At 43.5% G+C, this 27,980-nt stretch overlaps 1 protein-coding gene across 1 annotated transcript in view; it reads left to right on the forward strand.

Annotated features, from left to right (window-relative positions):
- pamr1b (peptidase domain containing associated with muscle regeneration 1b) overlaps positions 1 to 21,662 on the forward strand; it is a 24,645-nt gene extending 2,983 nt beyond the window's left edge. The window contains exons 2-14 of the mRNA XM_030766714.1: positions 7,472 to 7,648; positions 8,825 to 8,950; positions 9,434 to 9,548; positions 12,526 to 12,743; positions 13,017 to 13,124; positions 15,732 to 15,902; positions 16,900 to 17,091; positions 17,602 to 17,607; positions 18,382 to 18,567; positions 18,954 to 19,020; positions 19,235 to 19,461; positions 20,138 to 20,496; positions 21,090 to 21,662. Coding sequence (XP_030622574.1) covers positions 7,519 to 7,648; positions 8,825 to 8,950; positions 9,434 to 9,548; positions 12,526 to 12,743; positions 13,017 to 13,124; positions 15,732 to 15,902; positions 16,900 to 17,091; positions 17,602 to 17,607; positions 18,382 to 18,567; positions 18,954 to 19,020; positions 19,235 to 19,461; positions 20,138 to 20,496; positions 21,090 to 21,662 — 2,478 coding nt within the window. The 5' untranslated portion in view covers positions 7,472 to 7,518. The remainder of the gene's footprint in view (positions 1 to 7,471; positions 7,649 to 8,824; positions 8,951 to 9,433; positions 9,549 to 12,525; positions 12,744 to 13,016; positions 13,125 to 15,731; positions 15,903 to 16,899; positions 17,092 to 17,601; positions 17,608 to 18,381; positions 18,568 to 18,953; positions 19,021 to 19,234; positions 19,462 to 20,137; positions 20,497 to 21,089) is intronic.
- The last annotated feature ends 6,318 nt before the right edge of the window (positions 21,663 to 27,980 follow it).

Genomic DNA, 27,980 nt, shown 5'->3' on the forward strand with positions numbered 1-27,980 from the left:
TGTGTGTGTGTGTGTGTGTGTGTAACGAAGTCCACCACAACTTTCCCTTAGCATCAGAGGCAGCTGTCAGGAATGCAGCACATTCATCCACCATGACGACACTGACACTGTCCATCTGTAAGGCTGATTTAAGTCTGGATATCAGCATTTCAGTGTTGTCACCCTCTCTCTCTCTCTCTCTCTCCTCTCTCACTCCCTCTCTCGCTCTCTGTCTCTATTGTAATGGACCTCAGCTGTCATTTCATGGTTGGCTTCCACAGAGAGGCGTGTTGGTCACTGGAACAGTTAGGACATTAAGAGGAGAGAGTGAGATAAAGCAGTGTTTTTACACCAGTCAGCATAAATTCATACAGCTGCTTCAGATAGTGCAGTACATGTTAAATCAGTGGCCTGTTTAAGACACTTAGTGGTTTGGAAGGAGAAGACTGTATTGTATGGCTGAACAGATGGGATCTTGGATTGCACTTGAAACAGACAACAAAAAAAGGATTTTACTCTGACCTTTGACACTGATACAAAATGGTATCACACATAGAATTTGAAATTCCCAAGTCTTGATTTGCCTGGGGTTTTGTGTATGAGTTGGTGTTTTTTTCTGAGTTGATTTATTTGCACAACTGATAAAGATGATTCCCAGTGGGTGTGTTTGGACTGTTTGAGTCAGTGAATGACCAGTCTTAGGGACAATAAATAAATAAATAAATGAAAAAGCTTTTGCCCATGAAGTTAGGTATGTGCCATGAAGCTGAAGGCAGCTCAGTTTAACAGGGGTCACAGATGTGAAGGAGAAGCCCTGATGTTAAGTGAACTTCCATGTCTGACTCAGTCTTTACTTAATGATGATCTCAAACCACAGACCCCACTTCAAAGCAGACGATACTGCCTGTTCACCTGCCCACGGCTGGCTCAGGCACGGTGGGAGGGGGACCTGCTAGCGGTTTAGGGAGGGACGGTTGTGGAGGTGGGTGAAGGGTCCACACCAGACTCTGGGAGAGGTCTTTAGAGGATGCCTGACTGGTATGGCTATTTTTATTTCCTCTGCGCCTACAGATTTGTGTCAGAACACACTGCTATGCATAACATCTGGGATGGAAAAAACAGATACCAATTACATAAGCCAAGAAAAGCCATGAAACTGCACAAGGATCCACACACGGATCCAAAAAAATTAGGGGAAAAAAAGAATCTGTTTCTTCTACATTCTTTCTTTTTTTCCCTTTTTTTTCTTTCTTTTTTTTTTTTTAAAGCAGTGAGCTGCGCAGTTCCATTGTGTTATCAGGGCAGAAAGCCAAACGTTCAGAATGGCAGGTTGCTTAGCAGTGTGGCAGGCCAAATGAATCGCCAAAACCACACCTCCAACGCCAGAACTTTGGGTGACTTCCATTCAATAAAGTCCTTACAATGCCTGGTGGGACTTTGCAATATATCTTGCGTGTTCAGAGTTGTGTTGAATAAACTTTTTACATATGTGAAAAACTCCATGGGATAGGACTCAGGACTCTTGTTTGTGCATGCAAGGAGACAAGAGAAGATTAATGAGAAAGAAAAAGGGGGGAGGGAGAAAGAGAAAGGGAATGAAACAAAAACAAAAACACGTGAATCACAGTCACAAGTTGCAAATCCTGGAAACAAAAAAACACAGCGAACAAAGGGTTTTTTTGAAGCTAAATACAATGACAGCTACAAAGCTGTAAACAAGTTGTTTTCTTTTTCAATGATAAAGTGATTAAAAGAGAAATAAATGTAGATTGAGTGTTGAAAACACTTAAGCATTTTCTATGCATGCTCTTTCCCATTATACTGTCAAGAGTGGCTTTGAAACAAAAAAGGTTTAATGTGGTGATAATTAGGTGAAAAAATGTGCACTCAAACACACATACATACACATTTGCATGCATACACACATACACACATAAACGTGATTCAGAAGCTCCTCTTTCCTCGTTAAAACGGCCAGCAGACGCTTAACGATGTGGTGTCAATGTTTTGCAGGTGTTGAAAAGATGCCAAAGAGGTGTGAGATCAAGAGACAACTGGGCCATTATTCCCAGAATTCCAGAGGTGTAGACTGACAGCCTCACACAGAGAGAGAGAGAGAGAGACAGTCATTATGGTTTTTTTGGTCTGGACAGATAGTAGCTAAGCAGCATTCCTCTCGGAGTGCGCTATAAGAATTACGCACCGCAGAAATATAATTAAGCCTAAACATCTGCAAACTGTGTTTACAACGGAGATGTGCCTGAATTAGATGGCTGGGGCAGAGCAGGCAGAGGGAGAACAAACACACTGACACAATCATAAAATGAACTTTAAAAAAAACTTTCCTGGCCCTGTGCTAAATGGCCAAATGGCCACAGGCTACATGCGAGGCCTGGGTATTTTAGCAGCGGACAGCATAATCAATACACTGACAGAACCCAAAGCACACTCCAGACCAACCTCAGATCCTCATATATCAGCCTGTCTGGACTCCAGCTCATAAAGACAGGGATGTGGAGGTCCACTGGACCCAGGTCCGTAAAGAGAACACACATGTGCCTGATGCGTTTAGCCTGATGCGTTTAGCACTGACAACATAAAAAAAGGCCTCAAGAAAAGTGAGCTGAATCTGTGGTTATTTAACAATCTTATAGTGAGTTCATTACTGTCGAAAGTAATTAATAACCTTTTGTCAACGAGATGGCCTACGGTGTCTGAATACACTCACAGCCTGGCAAAAGAAGAGTTAATTCATTTAATTCAATTAATCTGAGTTAATGTAGAGTTAGTAAGATTAATCATCATTTTATCACGCTTATCTTCTTGGCAATGACAACCATGAAACAGCTGCTTCTTTAAGTACTTTATCTAAAATGACGACTTATTGTTTTTTTGTAATTCATCATAATTAGACTGAGTCACAAGAGCACAGTTCAATCGAATTTATTTATCTGCTCCCTCACAGAGAAGTCTACGTCTGTGATGGTAGTACACATTCTTTCACACACCTCTGCAACATCACGCGCAGCTTACTTCAGCTTTTCATTCTACAAGCTAACAGAATGACATGACCTATTTGGAGAGGAGGTCTGGTTAGGTACATGAGACCACGCAGACTTCTGTCTGGGAGTGGGACCACCAGTGAGCTGTGAAGGGTACCCAGGCTGATGCCCACCCATGATTCCATTCTCCAAAAGATAACAGCCAGCAGTGTTCCCTTGTCCACAGACAAGTACACAAGTACACAGTGCTATTTGGGTGTGTGTTGGTCAGGTGGTATTTACAACATCCACAGCTGAATTGCCCTTGTGCACTTAACCCCCAACTGCCCCCCGGGCACAGACGTGCTGCCCACTGCTCCTGCTCCTGGTGTGTGTGCGCTCACTACTGGTGTGTACAGGATGGGTTAAATGCAGAGGTTAAATTCACTACTCACTGCTCACAGTGTGTGTGTGCGATCACAGAGATTCTAAATTCTAAAACTCTAAATTCTAAAATTTATATTTTTGTGGTTTAGCATCTTTGAGACTAACTCACACTGGTGTAGAGATGGAGCTGGTTGTTTCTGCAGTGTAAAGATGGAGCTGGTTGTTTCTGCAGTGTAGAGATGGAGCTGGTTGTTTCTGCAGTGTAGAGATGGAGCTGGTTGTTTCTGCAGTGTAAAGATGGAGCTGGTCGTTTCTGCAGTGTAGAGATGGAGCTGGTCGTTTCTGCAGTGTAGAGATGGAGCTGGTCGTTTCTGCAGTGTAGAGATGGAGCTGGTCGTTTCTGCAGTGTAAAGATGGAGCTGGTCGTTTCTGCAGTGTAGAGATGGAGCTGGTTGTTTCTGCAGTGTAGAGATGGAGCTGGTCATTTCTGCAGTGCAGAGATGGAGCTGCTTGTTTCTGCAGTGTAGAGATGGAGCTGGTCATTTCTGCAGTGTAGAGATGGAGCTGGTCGTTTCTGCAGTGTAAAGATGGAGCTGGTCGTTTCTGCAGTGTAGAGATGGAGCTGGTTGTTTCTGCAGTGTAGAGATGGAGCTGGTCATTTCTGCAGTGCAGAGATGGAGCTGCTTGTTTCTGCAGTGTAGAGATGGAGCTGGTCGTTTCTGCAGTGTAGAGATGGAGCTGGTCGTTTCTGCAGTGTAGAGATGGAGCTGGTTGTTTCTGCAGTGTAGAGATAGAGCTGGTTGTTTCTGCAGTGTAGAGATGGAGCTGGTCGTTTCTGCAGTGTAGAGATGGAGCTGGTCGTTTCTGCAGTGTAGAGATGGAGCTGGTTGTTTCTGCAGTGTAGAGATGGAGCTGGTTGTTTCTGCAGTGTAGAGATGGAGCTGGTCGTTTCTGCAGTGTAAAGATGGAGCTGGTTGTTTCTGCAGTGTCGAGATGGAGCTGGTTGTTTCTGCAGTGTAGAGATGGAGCTGGTCGTTTCTGCAGTGTAGAGATGGAGCTGGTTGTTTCTGCAGTGTAAAGATGGAGCTGGTCGTTTCTGCAGTGTCGAGATGGAGCTGGTTGTTTCTGCAGTGTAGAGATGGAGCTGGTCGTTTCTGCAGTGTAGAGATGGAGCTGGTTGTTTCTGCAGTGTAGAGATGGAGCTGGTTGTTTCTGCAGTGTAGAGATGGAGCTGGTCGTTTCTGCAGTGTAAAGATGGAGCTGGTTGTTTCTGCAGTGTAGAGATGGAGCTGGTTATTTCTGCAGTGTAGAGATGGAGCTGGTTGTTTCCGCAGTGTAGAGATGGAGCTGGTTGTTTCTGCAGTGTAAGCAGAGCTCAGTAATGCAGTGATGGGGTTTGAGTTGGAGACCCTGCGATTTACGTTTGTATTTCTCATAAAAAGCTTTATTTGAGTTGAAGAAGGCCCAATTCAGAATGAGACACGCGAGCTGAATGAGAACTGCAAGAGAAGCCAGTACTCAAACACCTCCAAATCAACTCTCTGAGATCCTGCCAGCCTCAGACACACAGCTGGGCCCTCACAATGTCTGACTGGTAAAATCATCAGCTCAATGGAACGATCACCTCTCATCAGTCACGTGATCAGCCCACTGAATGATACTCTCTCCTCAGTTCCATGATTAGGTCAGTGGAATGATTTTCTCGCTTCAGCTCTATGATGAGCCTAACCGAATCGTTCTTCAGATCTATGATCACTTCAGTGGAATGATTTTCTCGCTTCAGCTCTATGATGAGCCTAACTGAATCTTTCCTCAGATCTATGATCACTTCAGTGGAATGATTTTCTCTCTTCAGTTCTGTGATGAACCTAACTGAATCTTTCCTCAGATCTATGATCACTTCAGTGGAACGATTTTCTCTCTTCAGTTCTATGATGAACCTAACTGAATCTTTCCTCAGTTCCATGATAAGCTCAGTGGGATAATTTTCTCTCTTCAGTTCTATGATGAGCCTAACTGAATGATACTCTTTCCTCAGTTCCATGATCAGCTCAGTGTAATGATTTTCTCTAGAATGCATTTTGTTCTGTACTGACAAAAGACTGCACCTAACCTAAGCTAAAATAATGATTTTATGTTTGGTTTTCCACAGTTCTCTTAAATGTGTCTTTTGCTCTGAACAAACACCCACAGATTTCTTAAAATTTTCTTTTCAAAATGCTCTCAACCATGGCAAACATGCTTGCGGTTTTTGCACTTTGCTGAGGAAACCCACAAATATGTCTTTCTGGAGAAGCAACTATGAGTTTGTGATTTTTGTGAGACAGGAAAGACTTTCTAACTGGAGACAGCAGACAGAGCACACAGGCTTGCCCAGTGATGTCATGCATATACAGGAAGACATAAATTCTAGCTTTGAGAGAGTGTGGAGGAAAAGGGAAGCTGGCTTTGTGATTACAACAGGTTTGACACTACTTAACAGAGAAGACGTAGGACTGTGGCAGAGCTGACTTTCAAAAACTGATCAGAGGTCAGTAGCTATAGGAATGTAACATTACATAGGATAGGTGATGACTGTATTGCTACATACAGATAGCGTCTGAACACATGTACAGCTGACACCTGTGCTTTTGTTCCAAAGTACAATTAAAAACAGTTTTTCACAAACAGGTAAAGGAACTCTCTTACCTGAGCATTTAAAAATTTCAGAACAAAATGTTTTGCACACATTCGAATTAAATTGGTCCAAATCTTGTTTGTCTTCTGCGGGGTTTTACTCTGGAGTCACTTTTACGAAAGGGCATTATTCATCTTTAAGCACAACCAGGTCAACAAGGCCCACGTAAGGGAGATTAAAGAATTCTAATTAACATTTGAGTCTCTCTGTGTTTTAAAACCCATTTGTCCTTATTTCACACAGGTAGATTCATTCTGGCAGTTTAACAGCTGTATTCTGGTCATGTTGTTATTGAAATAGTTTATCTCAAATTTCTGGGCCTGCTTCAAACACATAAACTAGCATAAGGAGAGCTACAGATGGCTTTAAAATAGATTAAAGTGTAATTATTCATTTCACTGTTTCTAAAGAGCCAAATCTCCAAGATTCTTCCTTGTCATCTCTCAGCATCCCACAGAGTCTGTCCAGCTTCTCTCCTGCCCATGCTCCCAAAGCAGCCACGTGGACCTGAACGCGAGGCAGAGCAGTAATTCACTGATTCACCAGAGACTCTGCAGAGAAAAACACAACACTCCAGTGCATGTCACCATGGAGAAACAGCACAGAATGCTGCAAAAAGCCAGGGGACCAACTCCCCTCTTCAGACTACATAACTGTATAAGACTCACTTATCCAAAATACAGTTATGAGAGACAGAGTGAGAGAGAGAGTGAGAGAGAGAGAGGGAGAGAGAGAGAGAGAGAGAGAGAGAGAGATTTGAGATGTGGTAGGGGAGAATGTGTGGAATGATTTGGGGTAAAGCCTCCACGGCCAAAACCAGGCCAAAGTTACAGATTCTGGTCTTCAGAGTGTTTTCATTCCACTGAAGGTCTGCTGAGTTTCCACTTGTCTCTCTGCTCTGGCCATTAAGCTCAGTGTTACGTAACACAGACGGCAGTCTGCTTCAGGACATGCGTGGTGTGTGTGCTTATCCAAACAAATTAAACCCAGTAATTCACTCAAGTTCACCCACCCATCCTGCTCAGCACAGATAAATAATGCATGAAAACAAAACGTTTTGAACGGCCCATTTTCTGACTCTATTTTAGTGACTGATAAATGACCTGAGAAAACAGAAGCGTTTAGTGTTGGGCAGGATGGGAATGGTTTATTATGATAAGGAAAGAGTGGAACAGAGATGTGAGAAGGTATGTGAGGATAACATACCCCAAACGGAGAATTGGAGTGATTCTGATGTGTTTCTAAGACAACACACACACACACACACACACAATATGCTGAGTACAGGCAATACTTACTGATGTTATACAGTAGGAACATGACATGTGAGAGTTGCAATAATCTTTGTGTTTGGTCAGACTGCACATTTCAGTATCATGAAGCAGAAAGAAATGGGACAGTGTGACAGTTTGAAATAAAGTTTGTGGTAATCTCTGTGTTTGATCAGATTACAGGTTTCTGTATAATCTGTGTCCTGGGCCAGAGTGGAATGTGATGTGTCGAGGATGCTGTGAATATGATGTAATCCGCTGTAAATGCCCTCTGCAGGGCACACCGGTGGGCTACGCCGTACCCTGCTGTCGCAATGCACTCAATGAGTGTGACCCCTGCATCATACACCCAGGTAAGACACACACACACACACACACATACCCTCAATCCAGCTCACACATATGCACACACACACACACACACACACACACACACACTCACTCCAGCTTACACACTTACACACACATGCTAATAAACACACTCACACGCACTCAAACATACACTGTAACTCACGCACGCACAGCACACACTCTCTCTCTCACCCACACAGACATTCTGAGATGGGATAGATTGTACTGCCCTGATTCTGCTAAGGAATGTGATGTCATTGTTCTCCTCCTCAGTGAAGCATCAACACTGTTTTTCATCCATGCTAACTCAGCACTAATGCACTGCCCACATTACAAACTGTACAAACCAGAAGATTCATCAGACAAATCCTTGCTCTCTCTCTCTCTCTCTCTCTCTCTCTTTCTCTCTCATTCTCTCTCTCTCTCTTTCTTCCTCTGCCTCTCTTCCTCTCAGCTTTACTCTCTCTCTCTTTCTAACCCCCCTAACAACTGCTCTGTTTCTGTCTCTCATAGTCTCACAGTCCAAACATGTAGCTTTATTGCTTTATTAGCTTGTAAAGAATAAAAATGTCCCTTCTTTCCCATTGTCTCTGTGTGTGTGTGTGTGTGGGTGTGTGTGCGCATGCGCGTGCATGTGTGTGTTTGGTTTGTGTGCATGTTAATACCAGTAAACTATCCTGTTTTTAAGGAATCTTATAAGAGGAGCTATCTGCTCCACTCTACTTGTTTGCACAACCATGCTAACACAGCTACACTGATCCCTAACATATCCCAGAGCTGTTAGAGTCTCTCAGTGTTCAAACAAACAGTCATTAACTTTGACATTGATAATGAAATAATAATTAATGCGGAGACACACAAACACACAGACACACAGACACTGTAAATTCATCCAGCATAGTTCTCCAGAGACGTACATTCTCCGCTGTCAGTGAATGGATCCCAATCTTTTTAGTTAACGAGACTATTTGCTCTCCTCTGTGGGAGAGAGAACTCTAATGACTTTAGCAGGTCAGATGGGAGGTGATGTACAATTGCATGGAAAATGGGAAACCAAAGTTCACAGTTTGTGAGAGGATCACTTCTTTTGTTTAGACAGTTTTACAGCCTTACTGTCCTGTGTCCTTTTTCCTGTTCTGTTCTGCTCTCTCTCTGGTCCGTCGGTTGTCTGGGGCCAGGTTGCAGTATATTCGAGAACTGTAAACGCTGCAATAACGGAACCTGGGGTCCAAGGGATGACTTCTTTGTCAAGGGACAGTACTGTTCTGAGTGTCGGCCCGGCTGGTCCGGAGGGAACTGTCTGAGTAAGCTCTTTCCCATTTCAGCCCATCATCTGTAGGCTTACTCAAAGACAAACTGGACGGGAGAAAGGTATTCCTCCAACAGGAGCAACTGTAGAGAGGAAAGTTCACTTGCTTATCTGTCGTGAGTCCTTACAGGTCCAAACATGCTCATGGTTATTTCCGAAAATCTTCAGAAACAATTTTTCCACAACTGTTGGTGCTATATGCAAAGTAGGGGGCTGGGGACATTGATAGATGAGTAAATCCCCACTGTGGTTACCCACTTGCATGTCTGACATTTATAGACATGATCTGTAATTACAGGTCGGAACACTGTGCATCTTAGCCAACTGTTTATTGTTGGCTGGCTCAGGAGTCTCAGGTGAACAGGAAACTTTGTAAGAAAGCATACTGTAAAAGTAGATGGAATCAGAGCTAGAGTTGAATTTGGAATAGATGTTTAATGCAGATGAAGTGAAAATATTTGTTCTCCGTGGCTTTCAGAGTGTGGTGGTGTCATTAGAAAGCGTCAGGGACACATTGTTCTGGAAAGTTACCCGACTAACGCCCGGTGTGAGTGGACTCTGCAGGTGGATCGACCTTTCACTATCGACCTCCGGTAGGTCAGCTGACCTTCACTTTACCAGTACATGCCGGTCTCAGAAATTTCCCCTCCACCGAACTCGTCAATACTTCCCAGGTTCAACACACGCACTCACTCACACTCACACACACACAGACTTTAAGACTTAGCAGCTGTAGCATCGAGAAGAGCTTTAAAAAATAAAAATCAATGAGCTTTTAGTTACCAAAGATATTCGTATGTCAGCATCTGAGGAAATTCATGAAGCACTGTTTGATTCACAATGTTTTTTTTTTTTTTTTTAGGGGAAATGCTTATACATCCCTGAAAATACTCTTAATTGAATTTGAGTAAGACAAGGCTGCTGTTTTTCCACCCATAATTTACATAAGTATTATATAAGTATATTCTTATGCCAAGGTAATTAAAGAATGTTTATGGAAAACTTGGAACAGTATGCAGCCTCTGTGATTAATCAGTTAGTATTGTGAAATCTACCTGAGAGACCAAACAGTGTACTTCATGTTCTCTTACAAATCTGTATGGTATTCCATCCTCATTAAACATAGCGCTAGCGGGTTTCAAACCGTCATGTTATATACTGCAGATACAGTTTTATTACAAGTTTCCCAGTCAAGCAAAGCCGGAGTCATAGACTAATGCCGAGTGAGATCAGAACGGAAAACCAGTGAAGGCCATTGGCACGCCACATCATATATACGAGCCTCCATCTCTCCATTCTCCGTCAATCACTGCACTTTTACTGCTGAAACTAGACAAGCAGCTGCATTTAGCCCCACACACGCATATGTACACATGCACATACATGTGCACGCACACACGCACACACACACACACACACACACGCACATACACACACATATACACACACACATATATACACACTGTCGTAACACTGTGCTGGAACCAAAAATAATTAGGTATATGCCCAATCTAACAGCAGCATTTTCCATATGCGCAGACACATACTGTTTGTATTAAAGTTCAAAACCATAACAGCCCAGATACTCTGAGCCAAAGCTTCACACAGTCTCTCTCTCTCTCTCTCTCTCTCTCTCTCTCTCTCTCTCTTTCATATACACACTGACATACACACAGACACACACCAGAAACACACACATACACGCAAACACACACACGCACGCACACACACTTCCATTGAATGGCTGATTTATCCACAGCCTTCACATGTCCAAATTAAGCAGTGAGTGTGAAGCGGTGACCAGAACACTCACTAATGAGCCTAAGAAAGTGGAGAAATTCACATGACATTTGATGGGCTGCACTCATAGAAGACAGTAAAGCATCTTCGCTTGCCTGTTTTTTTTTTATCTCTTCTCTCTGCACTCTCTGCTCAACTGTACACATCTGATAATTGAGTCATCCAGCAGAATATATACTTAGTGTACACCTACCATCCTTCTGTTGTCTCCTAAATAAACATACACTCAACCACACAGATGAACTGAGAACCTGGCATTCAATATAATGTTCAGCGTTTGACAAAAGGCAGGCTCCATTATGTCGGCAGAGTCTGGACTTAATCGTGCGAACGCGTGATTTATAACATGAAATTGTTGAAAATATTAAATGTGCAAGGGTGTGGGTGGTTAATTTGACGAAAAACATTCTTTTCATCACATACCAAACACCTGGTATCTGCTGCTAGGGCCGCGAGTATTAGCCCTTTCAGTTTATTGAGTCCATTTGTCTGCCAAATTGGGTGATATCGTTCAAGTGTATGAAACTCTTTATCAGTGGTGACTTCGTGATGAAATGAAAGTCCTGCTCCCCCCTCCATTGTGGACTGGCTTCCCGGAGCCATCTAATTACGGCCGAGCGATTGTTAACAACGCCCTGCTGAAAAGGTCACTTCTCTTTAATGTGCCTTTGATAAGAGGGAGTTACTACAACACCATGTGGTTTGGATTTTTCAGCACGCGGTCAATTACACATTCTATCGGGTTAAAAAATAAAATAAAATAAAATAATGGGAACAATCTGTTCTGTTTCTTAAGTGTGTCACAGACGATCATGCCTCTCTCTCTCTCGCTCCCTCTCTCTTTACATTTCTGCTCAGTTCACATCTATCAGACGCATCCGCCGCGTGTAGTTAATAACTGTCGCCTTGTTACCTGAGCCTGAAGCCTTGAACACAAGCATGAGCTCAGACGAAAAAAATGCGCACATGTATAATGACTCAGTCTCTCCTTTTTTCCTGTTTGCACTGATCTCTTTCAAAGGCAAAGCTGTGAACAAATTAAAAACCCGTCATTCCGGAAAAATATGTATCTCCAAAAAAGAAAGAAAAAAGAAGAACATAAATGCATGACTGGATATTAAAGAGCGTAGACTCTGTCTAAAACTTTGTTTAAAGGGCTGTGGCATGGAGCAGTGTTATGGAAAGAGGTGCTGTGCTGTTAACACATTCACTAATTCTAATGGAAGTGTGTAACTGGCCCATTCACTACAATAAAAAAGAAAAGAAAAGAAAAGAAAAAAAAGAATAAATGAGCCTGGATGGCAGAGCCAGAAAAGCACTGCACTGTTCTACTGGAAAACAAGACCACATTCATCTTCCTTAAACAGTGATGAGCTAATATGAGCCACTGATGCCATGCTGTTTTCCTTCTTTACACAGTCAGACTAAGTCTAATGGTAAAATAGGGCTCTAGCGACTTATGAGGAAATGTCCAGGAGAGTGAATTTGGTGAGTGAAATGAAGAATGATTCAATGGAATAGACACAGTTATATGGGTTCCCCTTAAGTAATGACAAAAGCATACCCAAACTCCACAGCATCTCTCTCTCACTCTCTCTCTCTGTCTCTCTCTCACACACACACACACACACACACGCACGCACGCACGCACGCACGCACACACGCACGCACACACACTTACTCACTCACTCACTCTTTCCCTCTCTCTCACACACTCACTCACTCCTCTCTCTCTCTCTCTCTCTCTCTCTCTTTCTCTCAAACACATAGGTTTATGATGCTGAGTTTAGAATTTGATCACAACTGTCGCTATGACTACGTAGAAGTACGCGACGGAGACAGCATGGACTCTCAGGTGATTGGTCGATATTGTGGGAACGAGAGACCTGCTCCCATTCAGAGCACAGGCAATTCCCTGCACATTCTCTTTGTCTCTGATGGCTACAAGAATTTCGACGGATTCTTTGCCATCTTCCAGGAGAGCTCAGGTAAAGGAGAGCTGTGTTTGGTCATAATCCCAAAACACAATCTGCTCCTGTTGATGGTACAGTATCATATCAAACATATGTTTAAAACTAGCACCAACGCAAAGACCTTCACTCTCGTTCCAAAGCTATAAATATCCTAGTTTACAATTCCACTGATCAGCTGAAATACCCACAGAGAAATACTGCATCTGCTCACTGAATCACTTACTCATACACACACACACACACACTGTGTGTTTTGTCATCCCTTTACAACCTGCTGTATGTCCACAGCTTGTTCGTCCTCTCCGTGTCTACACGACGGCACCTGTGTGCTGGACTCATCCTACTCCTATCACTGCGCCTGTCTGGCCGGATACACAGGACAGAGGTGTGAAAATGGTGAGAGTCACTCTTACATTCAGTTGAAGGATTTTTACTGCACATGCCTCTGTACATGGTGTGGACTAGAGCCAACCCCATTCACTTAACTATTTACAGCACTGGCTCCACATTCAACCCTTCGAGCCTTGCCGTTCTGACATATTTTAGCTTCGGCAAACCTAATTTAACAGGCCGCTCTCGGATAAAAATCTGGAATTCCCTCAGTGCTGCTCTGCATTCACACTTCAAACTGACAGTAAATAAATCACATCTGCACGGACCCTCCCTTACAAGAAAAAACCCCTCAAAAACTCAACTCACAGATCTTTTCATTAATCACCATCAGTTTTCAGAAATGGAGTATATAGGTTGAGACAGTTGGTTCTTACTGAGCTGGTTTTGAATGGTTAGAAATCTGTTCCAGATGAGACCTGGGGGGTGGGCTATTTTGGGAGAATAATGTAAGATGGAGTGGATGGTGTACTGTAGGTTGATGGGGGCTGTTCTGCTGATGATAGACGGTTGCTATTTCGGCATGAGGCCCAGCGGTCCAGCCAGTTCCAGTTAAAAACGCGACGGCTCCCAGTGGACCTCAGTCACCTGTTATGTGCTTAGTGCCAGAGTTTGAGCTCACAGCTGGGCTGCTCCGGCCCTACCCCATCTGACTGGACCAGCTTCTATCCACTGTAATTTCTGTGTGTGTGTGTATCTGTGTGTATGTGTGTCTGGAAACATGTCCATATTTCTGTGCCCAGTTCAACACACCACAGGTCTTATGAAAACAGACTAACCAAGATAATTCTGTTTTTTTTTTTTTTTTAAGGACTGGTGGTCTCGTTTTCATGGCTAAATGTGACTCCATAAAACTAATGGTGAAACAAGCACTCTTTTAATATGATGTAGCTTTTCCATGGCAATAAACTCTGTGGAGCGGGTGGAGGAATTTCAGACCAAACTCTTACATTTACCATGGCTCCCTTGAGGAGGACTAGCCCGCACCACTGTGTGCTTAGCCGGCCTCAGAATGCCTCTCTCCACCCTGGAAACATGTTCTCTTCATCCCAAATTCCATCCACACCAAGGGACCTGGTGATGAAACACATGACTGTGTGTATACCAGGACAAAAGAGAGGTTAATAAAGGCAGTTTACCAACTTTAAAACAACTTCTCATCCAAAAACAAGAAATTTGAGACAAACTTTCGTTTTGTTTCAGCACACATGGTCGCTTGTAGACTTTGATATACACAATTACACACTGCTTCCAGAGCACCAGTAAAAACCTGATGGGGAGTTAATGATATTTTATTAAGCATAATATCTTCTGTAAACATTCCAGTGTAATACAAGCCAGAAGGCTCTGGAGAGAATAGGAGGGGTAAGGAGTGTGTCATGGGGGACTTTTCCTTCTTCACAACAGTTTACTGAATCCCTGGGAGATTTGCATGGGGATTTCCCTTATTAACAACCTGGTCATTCGTATCAGACCTACATCTCACCATTCATATGGTATGTGGAGAGGAAGTAATCTGAAAAGAACAATGAAAAAATGTCTCCAGACCATCTGTTTCAGGTGTACAAAGCTATGGTGCAAGTGAAACATGAAGTCTGAGAGTGTTTATGTAGTCCTGGGTGTGTTTAAATGGTCTGAAGAGTCTTTATATTGCGTGATATGGAACGATGGAAGTACTCTCTGATGGTGTAATTTAACACTGTCAGAGTTTGTTTTGTACAGTAGTGTAGGAAATAGAGATTTTACAGCTTTCACACACATGCCAAAATATGCGCAAATTACTTACAAAAACATACTCTCTGTATGGGACAGTTTTTCTCAATTCTTCATATCATGCCTCAAATTAATACCATTGCTTCATAACAACGCTTTTTCTGTTGCAAAACAAATGGTTTTACTAAAAGTCTTTTTTTCCAAGACAAAGGTCAAGTGTAAACATATTGGTGGAGTCAGCAAAATGTCTCCCATGAAGTTAAAATGCTAATGTGTGAGTCAGATCAAAGACTATGGCAGAATGTGGTAGAACCATTGCAGTTTGTGGTCATGATTTTGTGAGGAGTTAAATGAGTTAACTGGGGTCTGGAGCTGTTGGCAGTCACTCACACGAAGGTGTCCTGATACAAATTCAGGATGTAGAAGATTAAGAAGTTCAGACTTGATGCTGTTGTAAGCACATTTTGAGATGAACTGTCAGCAGAGTGTGTCTCTCTCTTACAACACAGATGACAGGAACATCAACTTTGCAGAGAGATACTATTTAATAAAACAAGAATCTGGATGAATGTTATGACACTGTGGTATGCATAGCAAATTCGCCACTGCTAATTTAACTCTCAGAGTGTTTATATTGTGCCATAGTGGCTATGTGGGACAATATAAACACTAACATAAACACTCACAGAATTAATTTAACACTGTGTAATTTGCTGTGTGAAATTGCTTTAAAATTAAGTTTAGTTAAGTGTGATGTGGAGATACAGTACATTTTGGTGAAAAAAAGTGTTTTTCTGTTAACGTCATGTAGAAAATGGGGCAGGGTTCTGGATCTCTGAAGTGTGAGTCGTGCAGAGAGGCCAGTTCCTCTCTGACTAATGGTATTGTCATTCCTGTCAGTGTTGATGTGCCAGAGGCCACTGTCACCCGCCCATGGATTCACAGAGAGTCTGGACCTGCGTGTCGGAGGGCAGGTCCTGTTCCACTGTGACCCAGGCTTTGCCCTGAAGGGCTTCCAGATGGCTACCTGCCTCCTGGACGGGACCTGGAGCTACCCCACCCCAGAGTGTGGTAAGAAACAGAAGATGCGTGAGAGGAGGGACGGGTACTCCACTGACATCATCTCAAATCCATGAAGGATTACAGCAAACCGTGTCTGCTCAGAATGGTCATTTCTGATCCTGTTGGACAGGACATTTAACATTGTTCAGGGTACTGAAGACCATCTGAACAACAGCACAGTAATGCTAACATGTTAATGCTGTCTGCCCACTCTTCTACCCTAGTATGTTTGCAGGCAAAATGACTGTAGACTTTACACTGCTGTTAGCTAATGGTAGAGAGTTTTAGCCATTGTTTGTCTTTCTGAATTTGAATCTGATTACCATGAAAACATCTGAACAGTACGTCTTATGCTTTTCGGTACACTGGGGGGGAGAGCCAAGATGGATGCCTAATCATTCTCATAAATTACACATTTCTGCAAGGTTGAAATGTACACTCTCTCCGTGTACTGTCAGTGTTGCACACTCACATATTAAGGATGGCTTCCAGGCATGCAGAGTTTTTAAAAGATTTGAGTCATCTGAACATGCATCTGAAATCACAAGACATGCAACAAATCAGCCAACTAGATTAGAGACAAGTATTCCCACTGTCTGCATGCACACTCAGAGACAGAGATGACGTCTCTGAACACTGCTAATACAGCCTCTGCATGCCCTGAAGAAGCCGCATCTGAATCACTGTAGCCAAATGTAACATATCAGTTAACATTGGTTAAAAATGGCCAAGCTGACGTTACTCACACCGTTACTATGTTTTTCCATACCCTATTCTTCGCAAGCCAAGTAGTCAGGAGAAACATTTTGGGGTGATCTGACAATGCTGGTATTCACTGCTATTTTCACGAGAGATTAACGGACATGTAGCCCTGCCTTTCCTCCTCTTTGGTTGGTCGACATATCGACTAGTCATATGAACTATTTATTTATTTATTTATAAAAGTAAGGTTTTTATGAAGATTCTCTGCATCCTTGTCAAACTGGATTTAATCCACCATCCCCAGTGCCTCTTGAGGGAGTGTGTAGTCTGCCTGCTAAGCCGGCTCATGGGGACCACTTTCTGGTCTACGGGCCAAACGACGTGCTCATCGCCCTGCAGTACCTGTGTTACAGACCATACAAACTACAGGGAAGCCCACAGCGGACATGCCTGGCCAACAGCACCTGGTCTGGCTCCGCTCCCACCTGTGTCAAAGGTATGCCTCCATGACCCAATCAGCTCTCTCACAAGTATGGCTCAGTAAACCAATCAGTCAGACCAAAGGCACCACTCTGGCTTCAGATAAAAGAAATAATGGTGAGATATGACATGCTGGTATTGTGTACATTTACATGTCAAAAACTTGTGTGTGTGAAGCTGTACAACTGTGGAAATGGGCTACAATTAGACAGCCTTTAAAAAAAAGCCACACAGTTAGTCATGAGACAGGCTTGAAACATCTTTGAAACAACAAGAGAATGTCAAGTTTAAGTCTAAAAATCCTCCTGTTCTGCTTTGAACTTTGTTTGGTTGACAGATCAGATAAGTTTGCCTACAGGAAAGTGGCTGTAAGAATGATTTATTTCTTCTCTGTTTACAGAGCAGGACATAGTTCCTGAGGTAGATAAAGACAAACACGCAGCTTTCGACAAAGACACTGGAGGAGAAAAACCTCCAGGTAGCAAGGAGAAAGCTGGTCAAGATTTTGAGAAAGATAAGACACAAGACAAAGGTTTGGGCCAAGAAAAACCTAGTGCCGGATCCAAAGACAAAACAGTGAGTAAAGATTCAGATGACAGCATGAATACGGTTCAGAAGAAAGACTCAGAACAAGAGAAAGAGTTTGGGGGAACATTGGACAAAGATTCGGATCTCGACACAGCAGGGAATGTGGTTAAAGAGCCCACTGAGGATCTGGGAAAGAACATTGTTGATATTGTTTTAATTGAAGACACGATGAAAACCATCCAGAAAAGTGGCACCAGCGACAGAGGAGGGGTTCTTCCAAACGAGCCGCATTACACAGTGATCAGTATAGATACGGAAGACAATGGGAACAGCCTGGATCCGGTGAAGGCTCTGGACTCAGGGAACACCACTCACACTGTAGACAATAACACCATCGACAGGGGTCTGAAGACAGTGGTTTTGAAGGAGATGGAGGCAGCGATGAAAACCAGTGGAGAGAACAGCACTGAAACAGCAGTGGACAAAGACACTGGGAGCAGCACGCACATGGTTGACCTGGAAGATAAGACCAGAAGCAGGGACACATCCAAAGAAAACAGCAGAGAGGAAGATACAGCTGGAAAAGAACACGAAGAAAACAAAGGATCAAAAGAGAAACAGACGCCGGAGTACGGAACGGATAACCTCAGCATCATTGGTAATCTGGAACCGGAATCCCTCTGAAATAGAGCCGGAATGTTTACGGCCCAGGTATATTCATTCATTTGATCTCACCCTCCTCATCCCTTTTCTTTCTTTCTTTCTTTCTTTCTTTCAGAGGCTGAGAAGAGTCGCTGTCCCCCTCTTCCTCGGCTCTATCATGGATGGACTGAGGTGGTTCCAGGTGTGCAGCCTGAGACAGTGCAGTTTTTCTGTAACCATTCATACGCTTTGAGCGGCAGTGCTCACAGGACATGCCAACCTAATGGGACATGGACTGGCATGCAGCCCCTCTGCGTCAGAGGTGGGCACCTCTTCAGAGAAGCCCGTTATGCCTGGAAAATATGATTTTCAAGTGGAAAATATGATTCTGACATGCCCATGGTTGCTTTCCATTAAGTCATTTACAAATTAACAGTGAATAGAGAGAGCTCATGTTAACATCCAACCTACAAAGGTACACTCTTAGCTTCAGTTTTTCACATGGAGGGTAGGACCTAGCTTGACAGTAAAAGACATTCAGAATGGGTATTTTACATTCTTAGTTCACTTTAGTCAAGGACTTGTTGTAATCTTGTCTTCTCTCGCCCGAAGAGCCACGCCACAGGGGTGAGGTCATGTTGGGATGATGTGTGAATCAGATACATAAATTGTATTGATATGTGTGTGTGTGTGTGTGTGTGTGTGCAGCCTGTCGGGAGCCCAAAGTCTCAGTGCTGGTCAGACAGACTGTCCTGCCTCCGCAGGTGCCCTCCAGGTGTGGCTTTACATCTCACTCACACCAAACACATACCGCAACATCAGATGGAAGTTTAAATATCTCCACCACTATTTAAAAAGGAGATCTGTCTTTCAGAGCAGTGCACAGATAATCCAAGGGATTTTGGAATGCTTCAGCACAGACTGTCATATGTTCTCTCTGCTCATGTCTTAAAATGCGTTCTCCCTCCCTCTCACTTTTCCTTTGTCAGGAAAACTCCCGTTCATAAGCTGTATTCCTCCACTGGACAAGGAAGACTCTCTGTAAGTCCCACCAGGTTTCCGTCCACCGCACCCCCTCTTCCCCGGGGCTTCCACCATCTCTACACACACATTGAGTACCAGTGCACATCCCCCTACTACCAACACTCAGGCAGCATCCGACGCACCTGCCTGAAAACGGGCAAATGGAGTGGCCGCCATGTCTCCTGCTCACCAGGTGAGGGCGCCAGACTCATTCTTTTTCAGGGAAAAAAAAACTTTGTGTTGATGGAAAGCAGAGTGACGCTGTAGCTATACGTGTGCATAAATACAATACAAATGCTCAACAGACATATTACGTATGGGTATGTACTATTTAATTAACATGCAATAGCTGCTGCCAAGACCAAAATGACTACATATTCACAGTTAATGTGTGTTTAATTTATCATCTTTATCACATTACTTCATATAGCCAGCATAAAGAAAAACATATTTTCAATTGAGGTGGAATTTTTTACAATGAAATATGAAGCAGACAGGTTACAAATCAGTATAGAGTATGTACTTAATCTGAAACTCCAGCTGTCCACTTAGAAATTTCACACACACACACACACACACACACACGCATGCACACGCACACGCACACACACACAAAACTTAACATATCACATGTATTCTACATAGAATATATGAAGAAAATCAGATCTAATCTGTGATGAAATGCATGTTGTTGAGTGTTGTTTTAAATGTAACAATATCTTGTGCACACCCTCAGTGTCAAGTTACATTAAGAGGACGTTTCACATAATCTTCCTTAGCGACCTGAGACTCAGGGAAAGATAGTAAACACACTGAGGACACAGAGCCTGTCACATTACCGTCCTCCTCTTCCTCTGTGTTTGTGCCAGTCTGTGGGAAGCTGCTCACCTTTGACCCTCAGAGGCCGGCGGAAGCTCGCTGGCCCTGGCTTGCTGCCATCTACCGTCGCCATGGGGACAAGGCGGCAGGGAAAGCATTGAAAAAGGGCAGCTTGGCGGAGCCATTGGGTAAAGGGGTAGTGTCAGAGGAGGAGAGCGAGGCTGGCTCTGCAACGTGGCAACTGGTGTGTAGCGGAGCTCTGGTGAACCAGCGTAGCGTGGTGGTGGCCGCTCACTGTGTCACTGAGCTGGGCAAACTGTACCCGCTGGACGCTGCCAACGTTCGGGTGACGCTAGGAAAACAGTTCCGCAGTGACCTCCGAGACACCAAGAGCCTGCAGCACCTGCGGGTAAGAAAACCCTTCAGCCAATCTGGTCTGAAGCTCAGTTTCACCTGTGAAAACAACCGCATCTCCATGTCATTTCATATCAGGATTCAGGAGGACAAATCTTGGCTCTGGACTTCTGTAATTTCTCAGAGAGCGATACAGTTAATTCGATTGAGCTTAAAGGTCCAAGCTACCATTAAATGTCTGAAACAAAGATGGTTTGGCAACATAAACTGTAAAAGAAGAGCTCGGCTCAAATCCAGCCATTTTCCTATCATACCGTTTCCATGCAAGCCACAATCAGTTCAGACTGTCTCAGTAAACTGTATGAGGACAGCGTTGGTTTGCATTGAGCTTGAAATGACACAGGGGGCAGGGAACTGGTCTAATAATTGGAGGGTCATGGGTTCAAAACCCCATCATTGACAACTGACTACCAATGAGTCATCGACCATATTACCCCATGGATTTTCTGACACAGATAAACAGTAATGAGAATTGACAGTTGGATTAGATGAAATTGTTGGCTAAACAAACACAAACTGTAAGTGTCATTTGTTTGGAAAGTATGCTTCCAGCATTTCTCACTCTTTGTCTTGTTCCTGATTGGTCAGGTTTCATCCATCGTCGTCCATCCGAACTACGACCCCCTGGTCCTGGACTCTGACTTGGCCGTGCTGAAGTTACTCGACAAAGCCCGGATCGGAGAGCATGTACTGCCCGTTTGTCTGCCCAGTGCCCAGGAAGCTGAGATGGACACCAGTGTCGGCATGGTAACAGGCTGGTCCCTGCTGCCGGACCAACGGGCAGGTGAGGATGAGCGGGTACGCGTTGGCACGGTGCTGCTGGGTGACGTAGTACAGTGTGAACGGCAGTATGCCCACCACGGAATGCCAATCGGCATCACTGACAACATGCTATGTGGACGCCAGCAGCCCGACGCCGGCCTGTCTAACATCTGCCCCGCTGACACCGGGGGAATTCTAATTCTCCCGCCTCTCTCACAAAGCCCCACCCTTACCCCATTTGGCCCTGCCCCTCCCACACAGACCACCCCCAAACAGGAGTGGAGGCTCCTGGGACTGGTAAGTTTCGGTTATGACCAGAGAGACTGTAATCCTGAGCTTTACACCATCTACACCCACATCGCCAACTTTCTCGGCTTTATAGAGGACAACATGAAGTAGCTTCTGTGGGCAACTTGAATTCCCCCTTCCTGCCCGCCTCTCTCTCTTTCTCTCTCTATGTCCCTGTCCTCTGTGCTTTCCCTCTGTTATACCCTTTCAGTGTGTAAAGATTGGCTGAGGTAACACTGGACTTTGCAGTGCTCTGACTTTCAGTGGCATTTATAAAAAGGCTATGGACCCTCCCCTCATCTGAGAGTGTGTCTCTCTCCACCAATCAGAGACTGCAGACTTTAGCATGACCAGAAAACCAGAAAACCCCTTCACAGGTATCTGGTTTTCTCAGTTTTTGTTTACTTTTTTAGTTTATTTTATTGGTTTTATTTTTAATGTACATATATTAATATGTATTATTCTTTAATTGTGAACATAAATGAAAAGGTGTACATATTGTATAAAATGTCCTTAAGCTCACAAGCTTTTTAAATAAAACCTAGTAGTTATATTCTACAGAGGGGTGCTGTTTTATTAACTTGGTGCTGACCAGCTCTATTAACTTTCAGTCTCAAAACACAAAACAGCTGAGGAATTATATGAGCAGTGCTCCTCTAGATGGCGGCACCAACACATTTACGTGCAACACAATCCCCGGTGTGAAACCGGCTGGGCTGGGCTGAATGGGCATAGTTTGTGTTACACTGAGAGACCACAGGCAGTCGACGGATATTTTGCATTCCCCCATATCACGATTTCAGTCTGACACTACGACAGTCGTGGTTACTACTCACCAAACAGTAATGGCCTCTTTTCTTTTAATGGTCCCAATTGGTTCCCAATTAAGAATAGTTTCTGTGTCTGTATTATGAAACTGGGCATAGGATCAAGACATAGCAGAGATAACTCAATGTCTACAATGGACAATTTTGTCAGTGTTTTGTGCTTTTCCAAGCTCAATGCATGTAACAGAGGAAAATAGATTTGACAGATGAATGGTATTGAAACCACTGAGGCCTACAGCCATCTGAACACCTGACAGAGAGAGCACCACCAACAATCTACAGCCTCTGATCCATGAAAATATAATAAATGACCCTGCAGTTAGATTCCCCCTTTTACACACACACACACACACACACACACACATTGGAAGCCTTGCAGCAGCTTTGATCTTTATGTGCATGTTCCCTGACATGGTGCACATGACTCCACCCACCACCTGAGACTGAGCATGTGTGTGTGTGTGTGTGTTCACATTTGATTGTTTGTGTGTGTGTGCGCGAGTGTGTGTGTGTGTGTGGACTGTGGAAGTGCACACAGATGTTAGGGAGATACACGCACCATTTATAAATGACAAAAGGCTGCCCCTCCAGGGACCTTCACACATTAATGTGGTAACACATGCGCGCGCGCGCACACACACACACACACACACAGTATTTCATTGCCTATTGAGGCATGTCTGAGATGTGTTGGGCATGTAGAGAGTGCTTCAGAGAGCTAGCCCATGCTCTTTGAGTCCCAGCAGATTCAGGATGGTGGGAAGGCATAGGGGGCTGGGGGACTGGGGGGCAGCAAGGGCAACGTCTCTGAAAGGATTTTTGTTCCATCTCTTCTGCTGTTTGCTGGAAATCTTCCGTTTAAGATTCTGGAAGAGCGCAGAGAAGAGCGCAGTTCTGATGGAATCAAACATTTTCTCATGGTCTGGTACATCAGAGAAGAATCATCAGGAGAGGAGCAGACTCCCCTCTCAGAAGCCTGATTGGTTGATAATGAGCAGATGACCGTGTGAGCTGCTAAAAGGCCCTGCACTGGGAATAGGAAGTATAAAGACTTGATTAAACTCTAGTACTTGGCGAGGGAGAGAGAGGAGCCAAGCTCTTAACCCAGACAAGCCCAGATATACATGTGGATGTTTCTATCACAACATAAGTCACCTCATCATATGCATTTGGATGAATGAAATTGCATTTAGAGCAAACATCTGTACATCATCAGCTCCACGCATTACATAATTCAAGGTTAACCTGGGGGGTGAGTGCACAAACAACAAGAACCGACATGTTAGCACGAGAGCAGCATGCAATCATGCCAGGGCCACAGCAGCAACTGCATCTGAACCTCACTGCTGGTCGGCTTTGTGCTTCTCCATACATTCTTTAAACCAGCACTGATAACACAAGCACCGACGGCTGGTTCATTATCAAAACAACATGTGCTATATTCATATATCCAGGATTATTCTGAAGTCAGCTGTATAATCTGGGCATTATTCATTCTGATCACTGATGGAGCTGGTGAGGGCAGACCTGACTGTGTGATTGATTGGGACTTCCTGCATTTGACTGTTATAGTCAGCAAAAGCACAGAATCGAGTCCTTGTTGCTGAAGGGAGAAGAGAAATCTTTGATTTAACACTCTCGCTGACTTTAATTCAGAAACCACCACACGGACTAACTGGCTTTCACTGAGGAATGAACACCCCCCCCCCCCCCCCCCCCCCCGACCCCCATAACCGAAACCTTGAGCTGACAGCTCAATCTCAATGTTTGCCCCTCCCCCCACTGAGGCCGCTGAGATCTCAGGGGACCAACCTTAGGTCTTGTAGCTTTATTACGATTTTAACACATTAGCAACAAATCCAATTCCCTCTCAGATTACCCCACAGAGGCCAGGAGCAAAGTCATTACACCACAGTCAATAGACCATACATTACCAGACCACCTGAGCTAAAACCCCTCATTTCTCCCATGCAAAGCATTTAAAACATCACATGGAAAAAAAAGACCTAGTCAAGGAGGCAGTTGATTGGTGCTTTCTGTTGAAAGGCAGGAATGGTGTAAATCTTGTTTGCTAACAGGTAAACGTGAGCTGTGCTTTCACGTGATTCTGAGGATCTTTGTAGGCAAGGTCTGATCGAAGTTATCTCTGACTTTATCTTCTGAACTCACTTCTCACACTGCTTTAGTCCGGTTTACAAAGCCCCTCCACCACCAACATCAAAGTCCTGCGGCCTCCAAGAAGACAAAGTCACTGTACGTGCTGTGATATTTCGCAAACTGGGGGACAATTCATGGTCATAAAATCTGTGACTCTGTGGCAGACACGTGAGCTGTCCTTTTAACCCATATCATCAGGAAAAAATCTAAAAATTTACTTCCTTCAAGTGAAGAAATGCATGTGACTGACATGTTTGCTTTTAAATCAGGAATGGATATGTCTCAGCATATTAGAGCCAATTTGTGAGGGGGCTGTAGCAGAGCAGGAGCAAACTCAGTTACAAGACACCTCTTAGCACATCTGTTGTGAAAACTGCCAATCAGTCTAGCTCTCTCAGTCCAGCTCTGAACATCAGTCGAGATTTTGACATTCTGTTCGATTCACGATGTTAAAAACAATGCGTCTGATGAAGTTAGTGGAGACTTAAATCTTGTTGGGCTGGTTTATTTGTGTTAACAATAGCTGCCAAGAAAAGTAGAACTTGACAACCCATCAAATCTTCCACCAACCGATTCATTACAACTCAAATTAAGACTGAACACATACTTTCCCAGGAGGTTCTTCACTTCAGAGCTTATTTTGTGCATATGGAATGAAAACTGAATTTTATATTCCACACCTGTTGGAACCTGGTTACTCAAGTCTAAATGTAAGATACTGGGCCTAATATTTTGTGATTATAAATATTCAGAAATATTTTAGTGTAATATCACCTCTCCTTAATTTGAATTTTTACCGCAGCATTGTTGATGTTGGCCTTCAGTTTACCCACACAATAAAAACAAAAACTCCTCAGATTCTGTAAGAGAAACTGTATCGCCATAGCAACAGCTGGAGGCAGACCCAGGCAAACCCAGTGTACCAGACCAGAACTGTGTGCTTTTACACAAGATGTCACATCTGTTCCATTCCTGAGCAGAAATCAGCAATCCCAATTCAGACCAGTGGACCACTAAGCTCTCATAACTCAATCAGCCAACAAAAGGCTAACAGAGACTGCAAGATCTGTGTCTTTCACTGATGCCTTGAAAACAATACTGAAATTGAAGCAAGAAAAGTTCCTTTTCACACTTGAAGAAATGAAAGATTTTAGGTTGTTTGAGATTAACGTTTAAGAATGAATCCCTCAGACTCTGTAACTGTGGTAAGTTTGGAATATGTCTGGAAATTTCTTCCCAGTGAATTGTGAAGTTTTGATTGTAGACGATTATCAAACCAGAAAGACAGCAGGGAGGCGATATGTGTCAAATGAGTTGCAGAGCCAACCTCAGAAAATGTCGATTTATGAAACAACATCTGTCTGCTCAATGTGGTATAGAGGCACAGGAAGGAACTGATGTGTCATGTTTTTTTTTTTTAAGTAACATCTTGTTAAAGTACTACCGGAAAAGAAAAGAAAAGCAAACACTAAACGTAAGCCAGACAATTTTCAAACCATTTCTCTCTGATTTCTCTTTCAAATCGATGTTTTCAGGAACACAAACATCAGATAAGACCCTTAGATTACCATAGATGGTTTTATTTTATTTAATCTAATTTTAGATTACTAAAATCTCAATGAAGAAAAGTCATTACCCTTTAACATTTTCCAGAATCATCTTAAAGGATTAAATATACTGGACTGTTGCTTAAATGACGTAAGGACATACAGCCTTACATGTTACCCATTTGACTGTGGTTGCTAATTTTTCCAATATAGAAACTGGAGTCAGAGATTTTCAAACCTGCTACTTTACTCCACTTGCATGCAGTACAATGGCTGTTGGGAAGACACTGAACAATGGTTGTTCAGCAAGCTTTGAAGACTCCTTCTTTTGTGAGAGCTTTTATATCCTTGTTGCCACATACTTTGACCCCAAGGACAACTGAACACCAGTTTGCTCTGGTCATTTTGGGAAACATTGACCTTATGTTTCCTCCTTTCACACCAAATTCCTCTTCTCACAAGGTGAACAAGTTATAAAGCAGGGACAATGGAAAATCAGAAAATCACTAGAAGCCACATTCGTCAGAGATAGATGACTTTGATTACATCTTCAGTACATTTGAGCATATTACTTAACACATTTGCAAGTTAGAGTCATATTATTTAAAATCAAAACCCACAAACTTGACTTTGCTTTGGCTTCTCTCTTGCTCCTTCTCTCTGTTTCTGTCCCATTGACTTCTGTTTAGCCAGGGTACTAAAAAAACAAAGTGGAGTGTAATGCTTCTGCTCTCTGTGGTTATACCTTTAAGTGCTAAGATTACTAATCACTGTAGTATTCTGCTCATTATCTTATCATTATATCACACCTGTTTAATTACATTACCGCATTTCTCCCTGTATATATGAATACAGATATATGTGTATATGTATCATACCCCTTGGGTTTATTCAGCTCTCTGAAAGGTCACTCAATTACTAGAGCATTACAAGCCGTATTTTTCTGATTCAGTGTATTTTTCCTTGTGTACCAACCTTGCCTGGTCTCCTGTTTACAATTCCTGGATTGCCTTCATATTCCTGTTCTTGTTCTTGACCCTTTGCCTGTTTCCTGCCTTTGATGTGGATAATGATTTAATAAAATTAGCTTGCTCAACACATGCATCCATGACTGAAGATTTCACCTGACCAACTGAGTCCTCCAACGGAGCCACTACTATGCCTCACTTCCGTATTGTGCTGGTCAAACAGGTAAACAGATAATTGAGGTACATAGTACAGAACTAGCTCATCTTGGCTCTGCAGTGCATGAAATAAGTTACAACAACTTATCATATCAACACAAGGTGCATTTCTGCTGCACCTGCTCCCCTCCAGACCTCAGGTGAGAGGCTAAAGTGTGCTCTTCCAGACCAGTTCGATGACACTTCATCACATTGGAAAGGCTTCCTTTCTCAGTGAGACTTGTGTTGTATTCACCATGCTGGAACACAAATCACGGATGCTTTCAAGGCGGCCATGGTTATGTCTCATTGTGTCTCTCTATGTGACACTGCAGTGTGTTGAATATTTGGTCATTCTGTAAGGGTTGGTGAATGCTCCTTCCATATTCCAAACCTTTGTAAATGATAAAGTCATAATGGTCCTGCGGAGAATCACTTTTACATCAGTGCCACTGGCAGTGAAGTTGGCATCGGATGAACAGAGGCACTGACTGGAAGGGGCTCAGGAACCTTCTCCTGTGTGCCTCTGACCCAGGCCCCTGTGGTTGACAACTGGTTCCAATGACCTGAACGCATCTGAGGAGCAGCACATGTCTGTCTGCAGAATGCTGTAACACACCAAAAACTGCAAGCGGACAGTAACTGCAGTGAAACGCCTGGTTACCAACCGGGGGATCAGGTCTGACTCTCCACAGAGGATCTTAATCTCTGCCTGCCCTTAAGGAAGATGAGCCC

Source organism: Chanos chanos, chromosome 2 (assembly GCF_902362185.1).
Source record: "Chanos chanos chromosome 2, fChaCha1.1, whole genome shotgun sequence".
Lineage (NCBI taxonomy): Eukaryota > Metazoa > Chordata > Actinopteri > Gonorynchiformes > Chanidae > Chanos > Chanos chanos.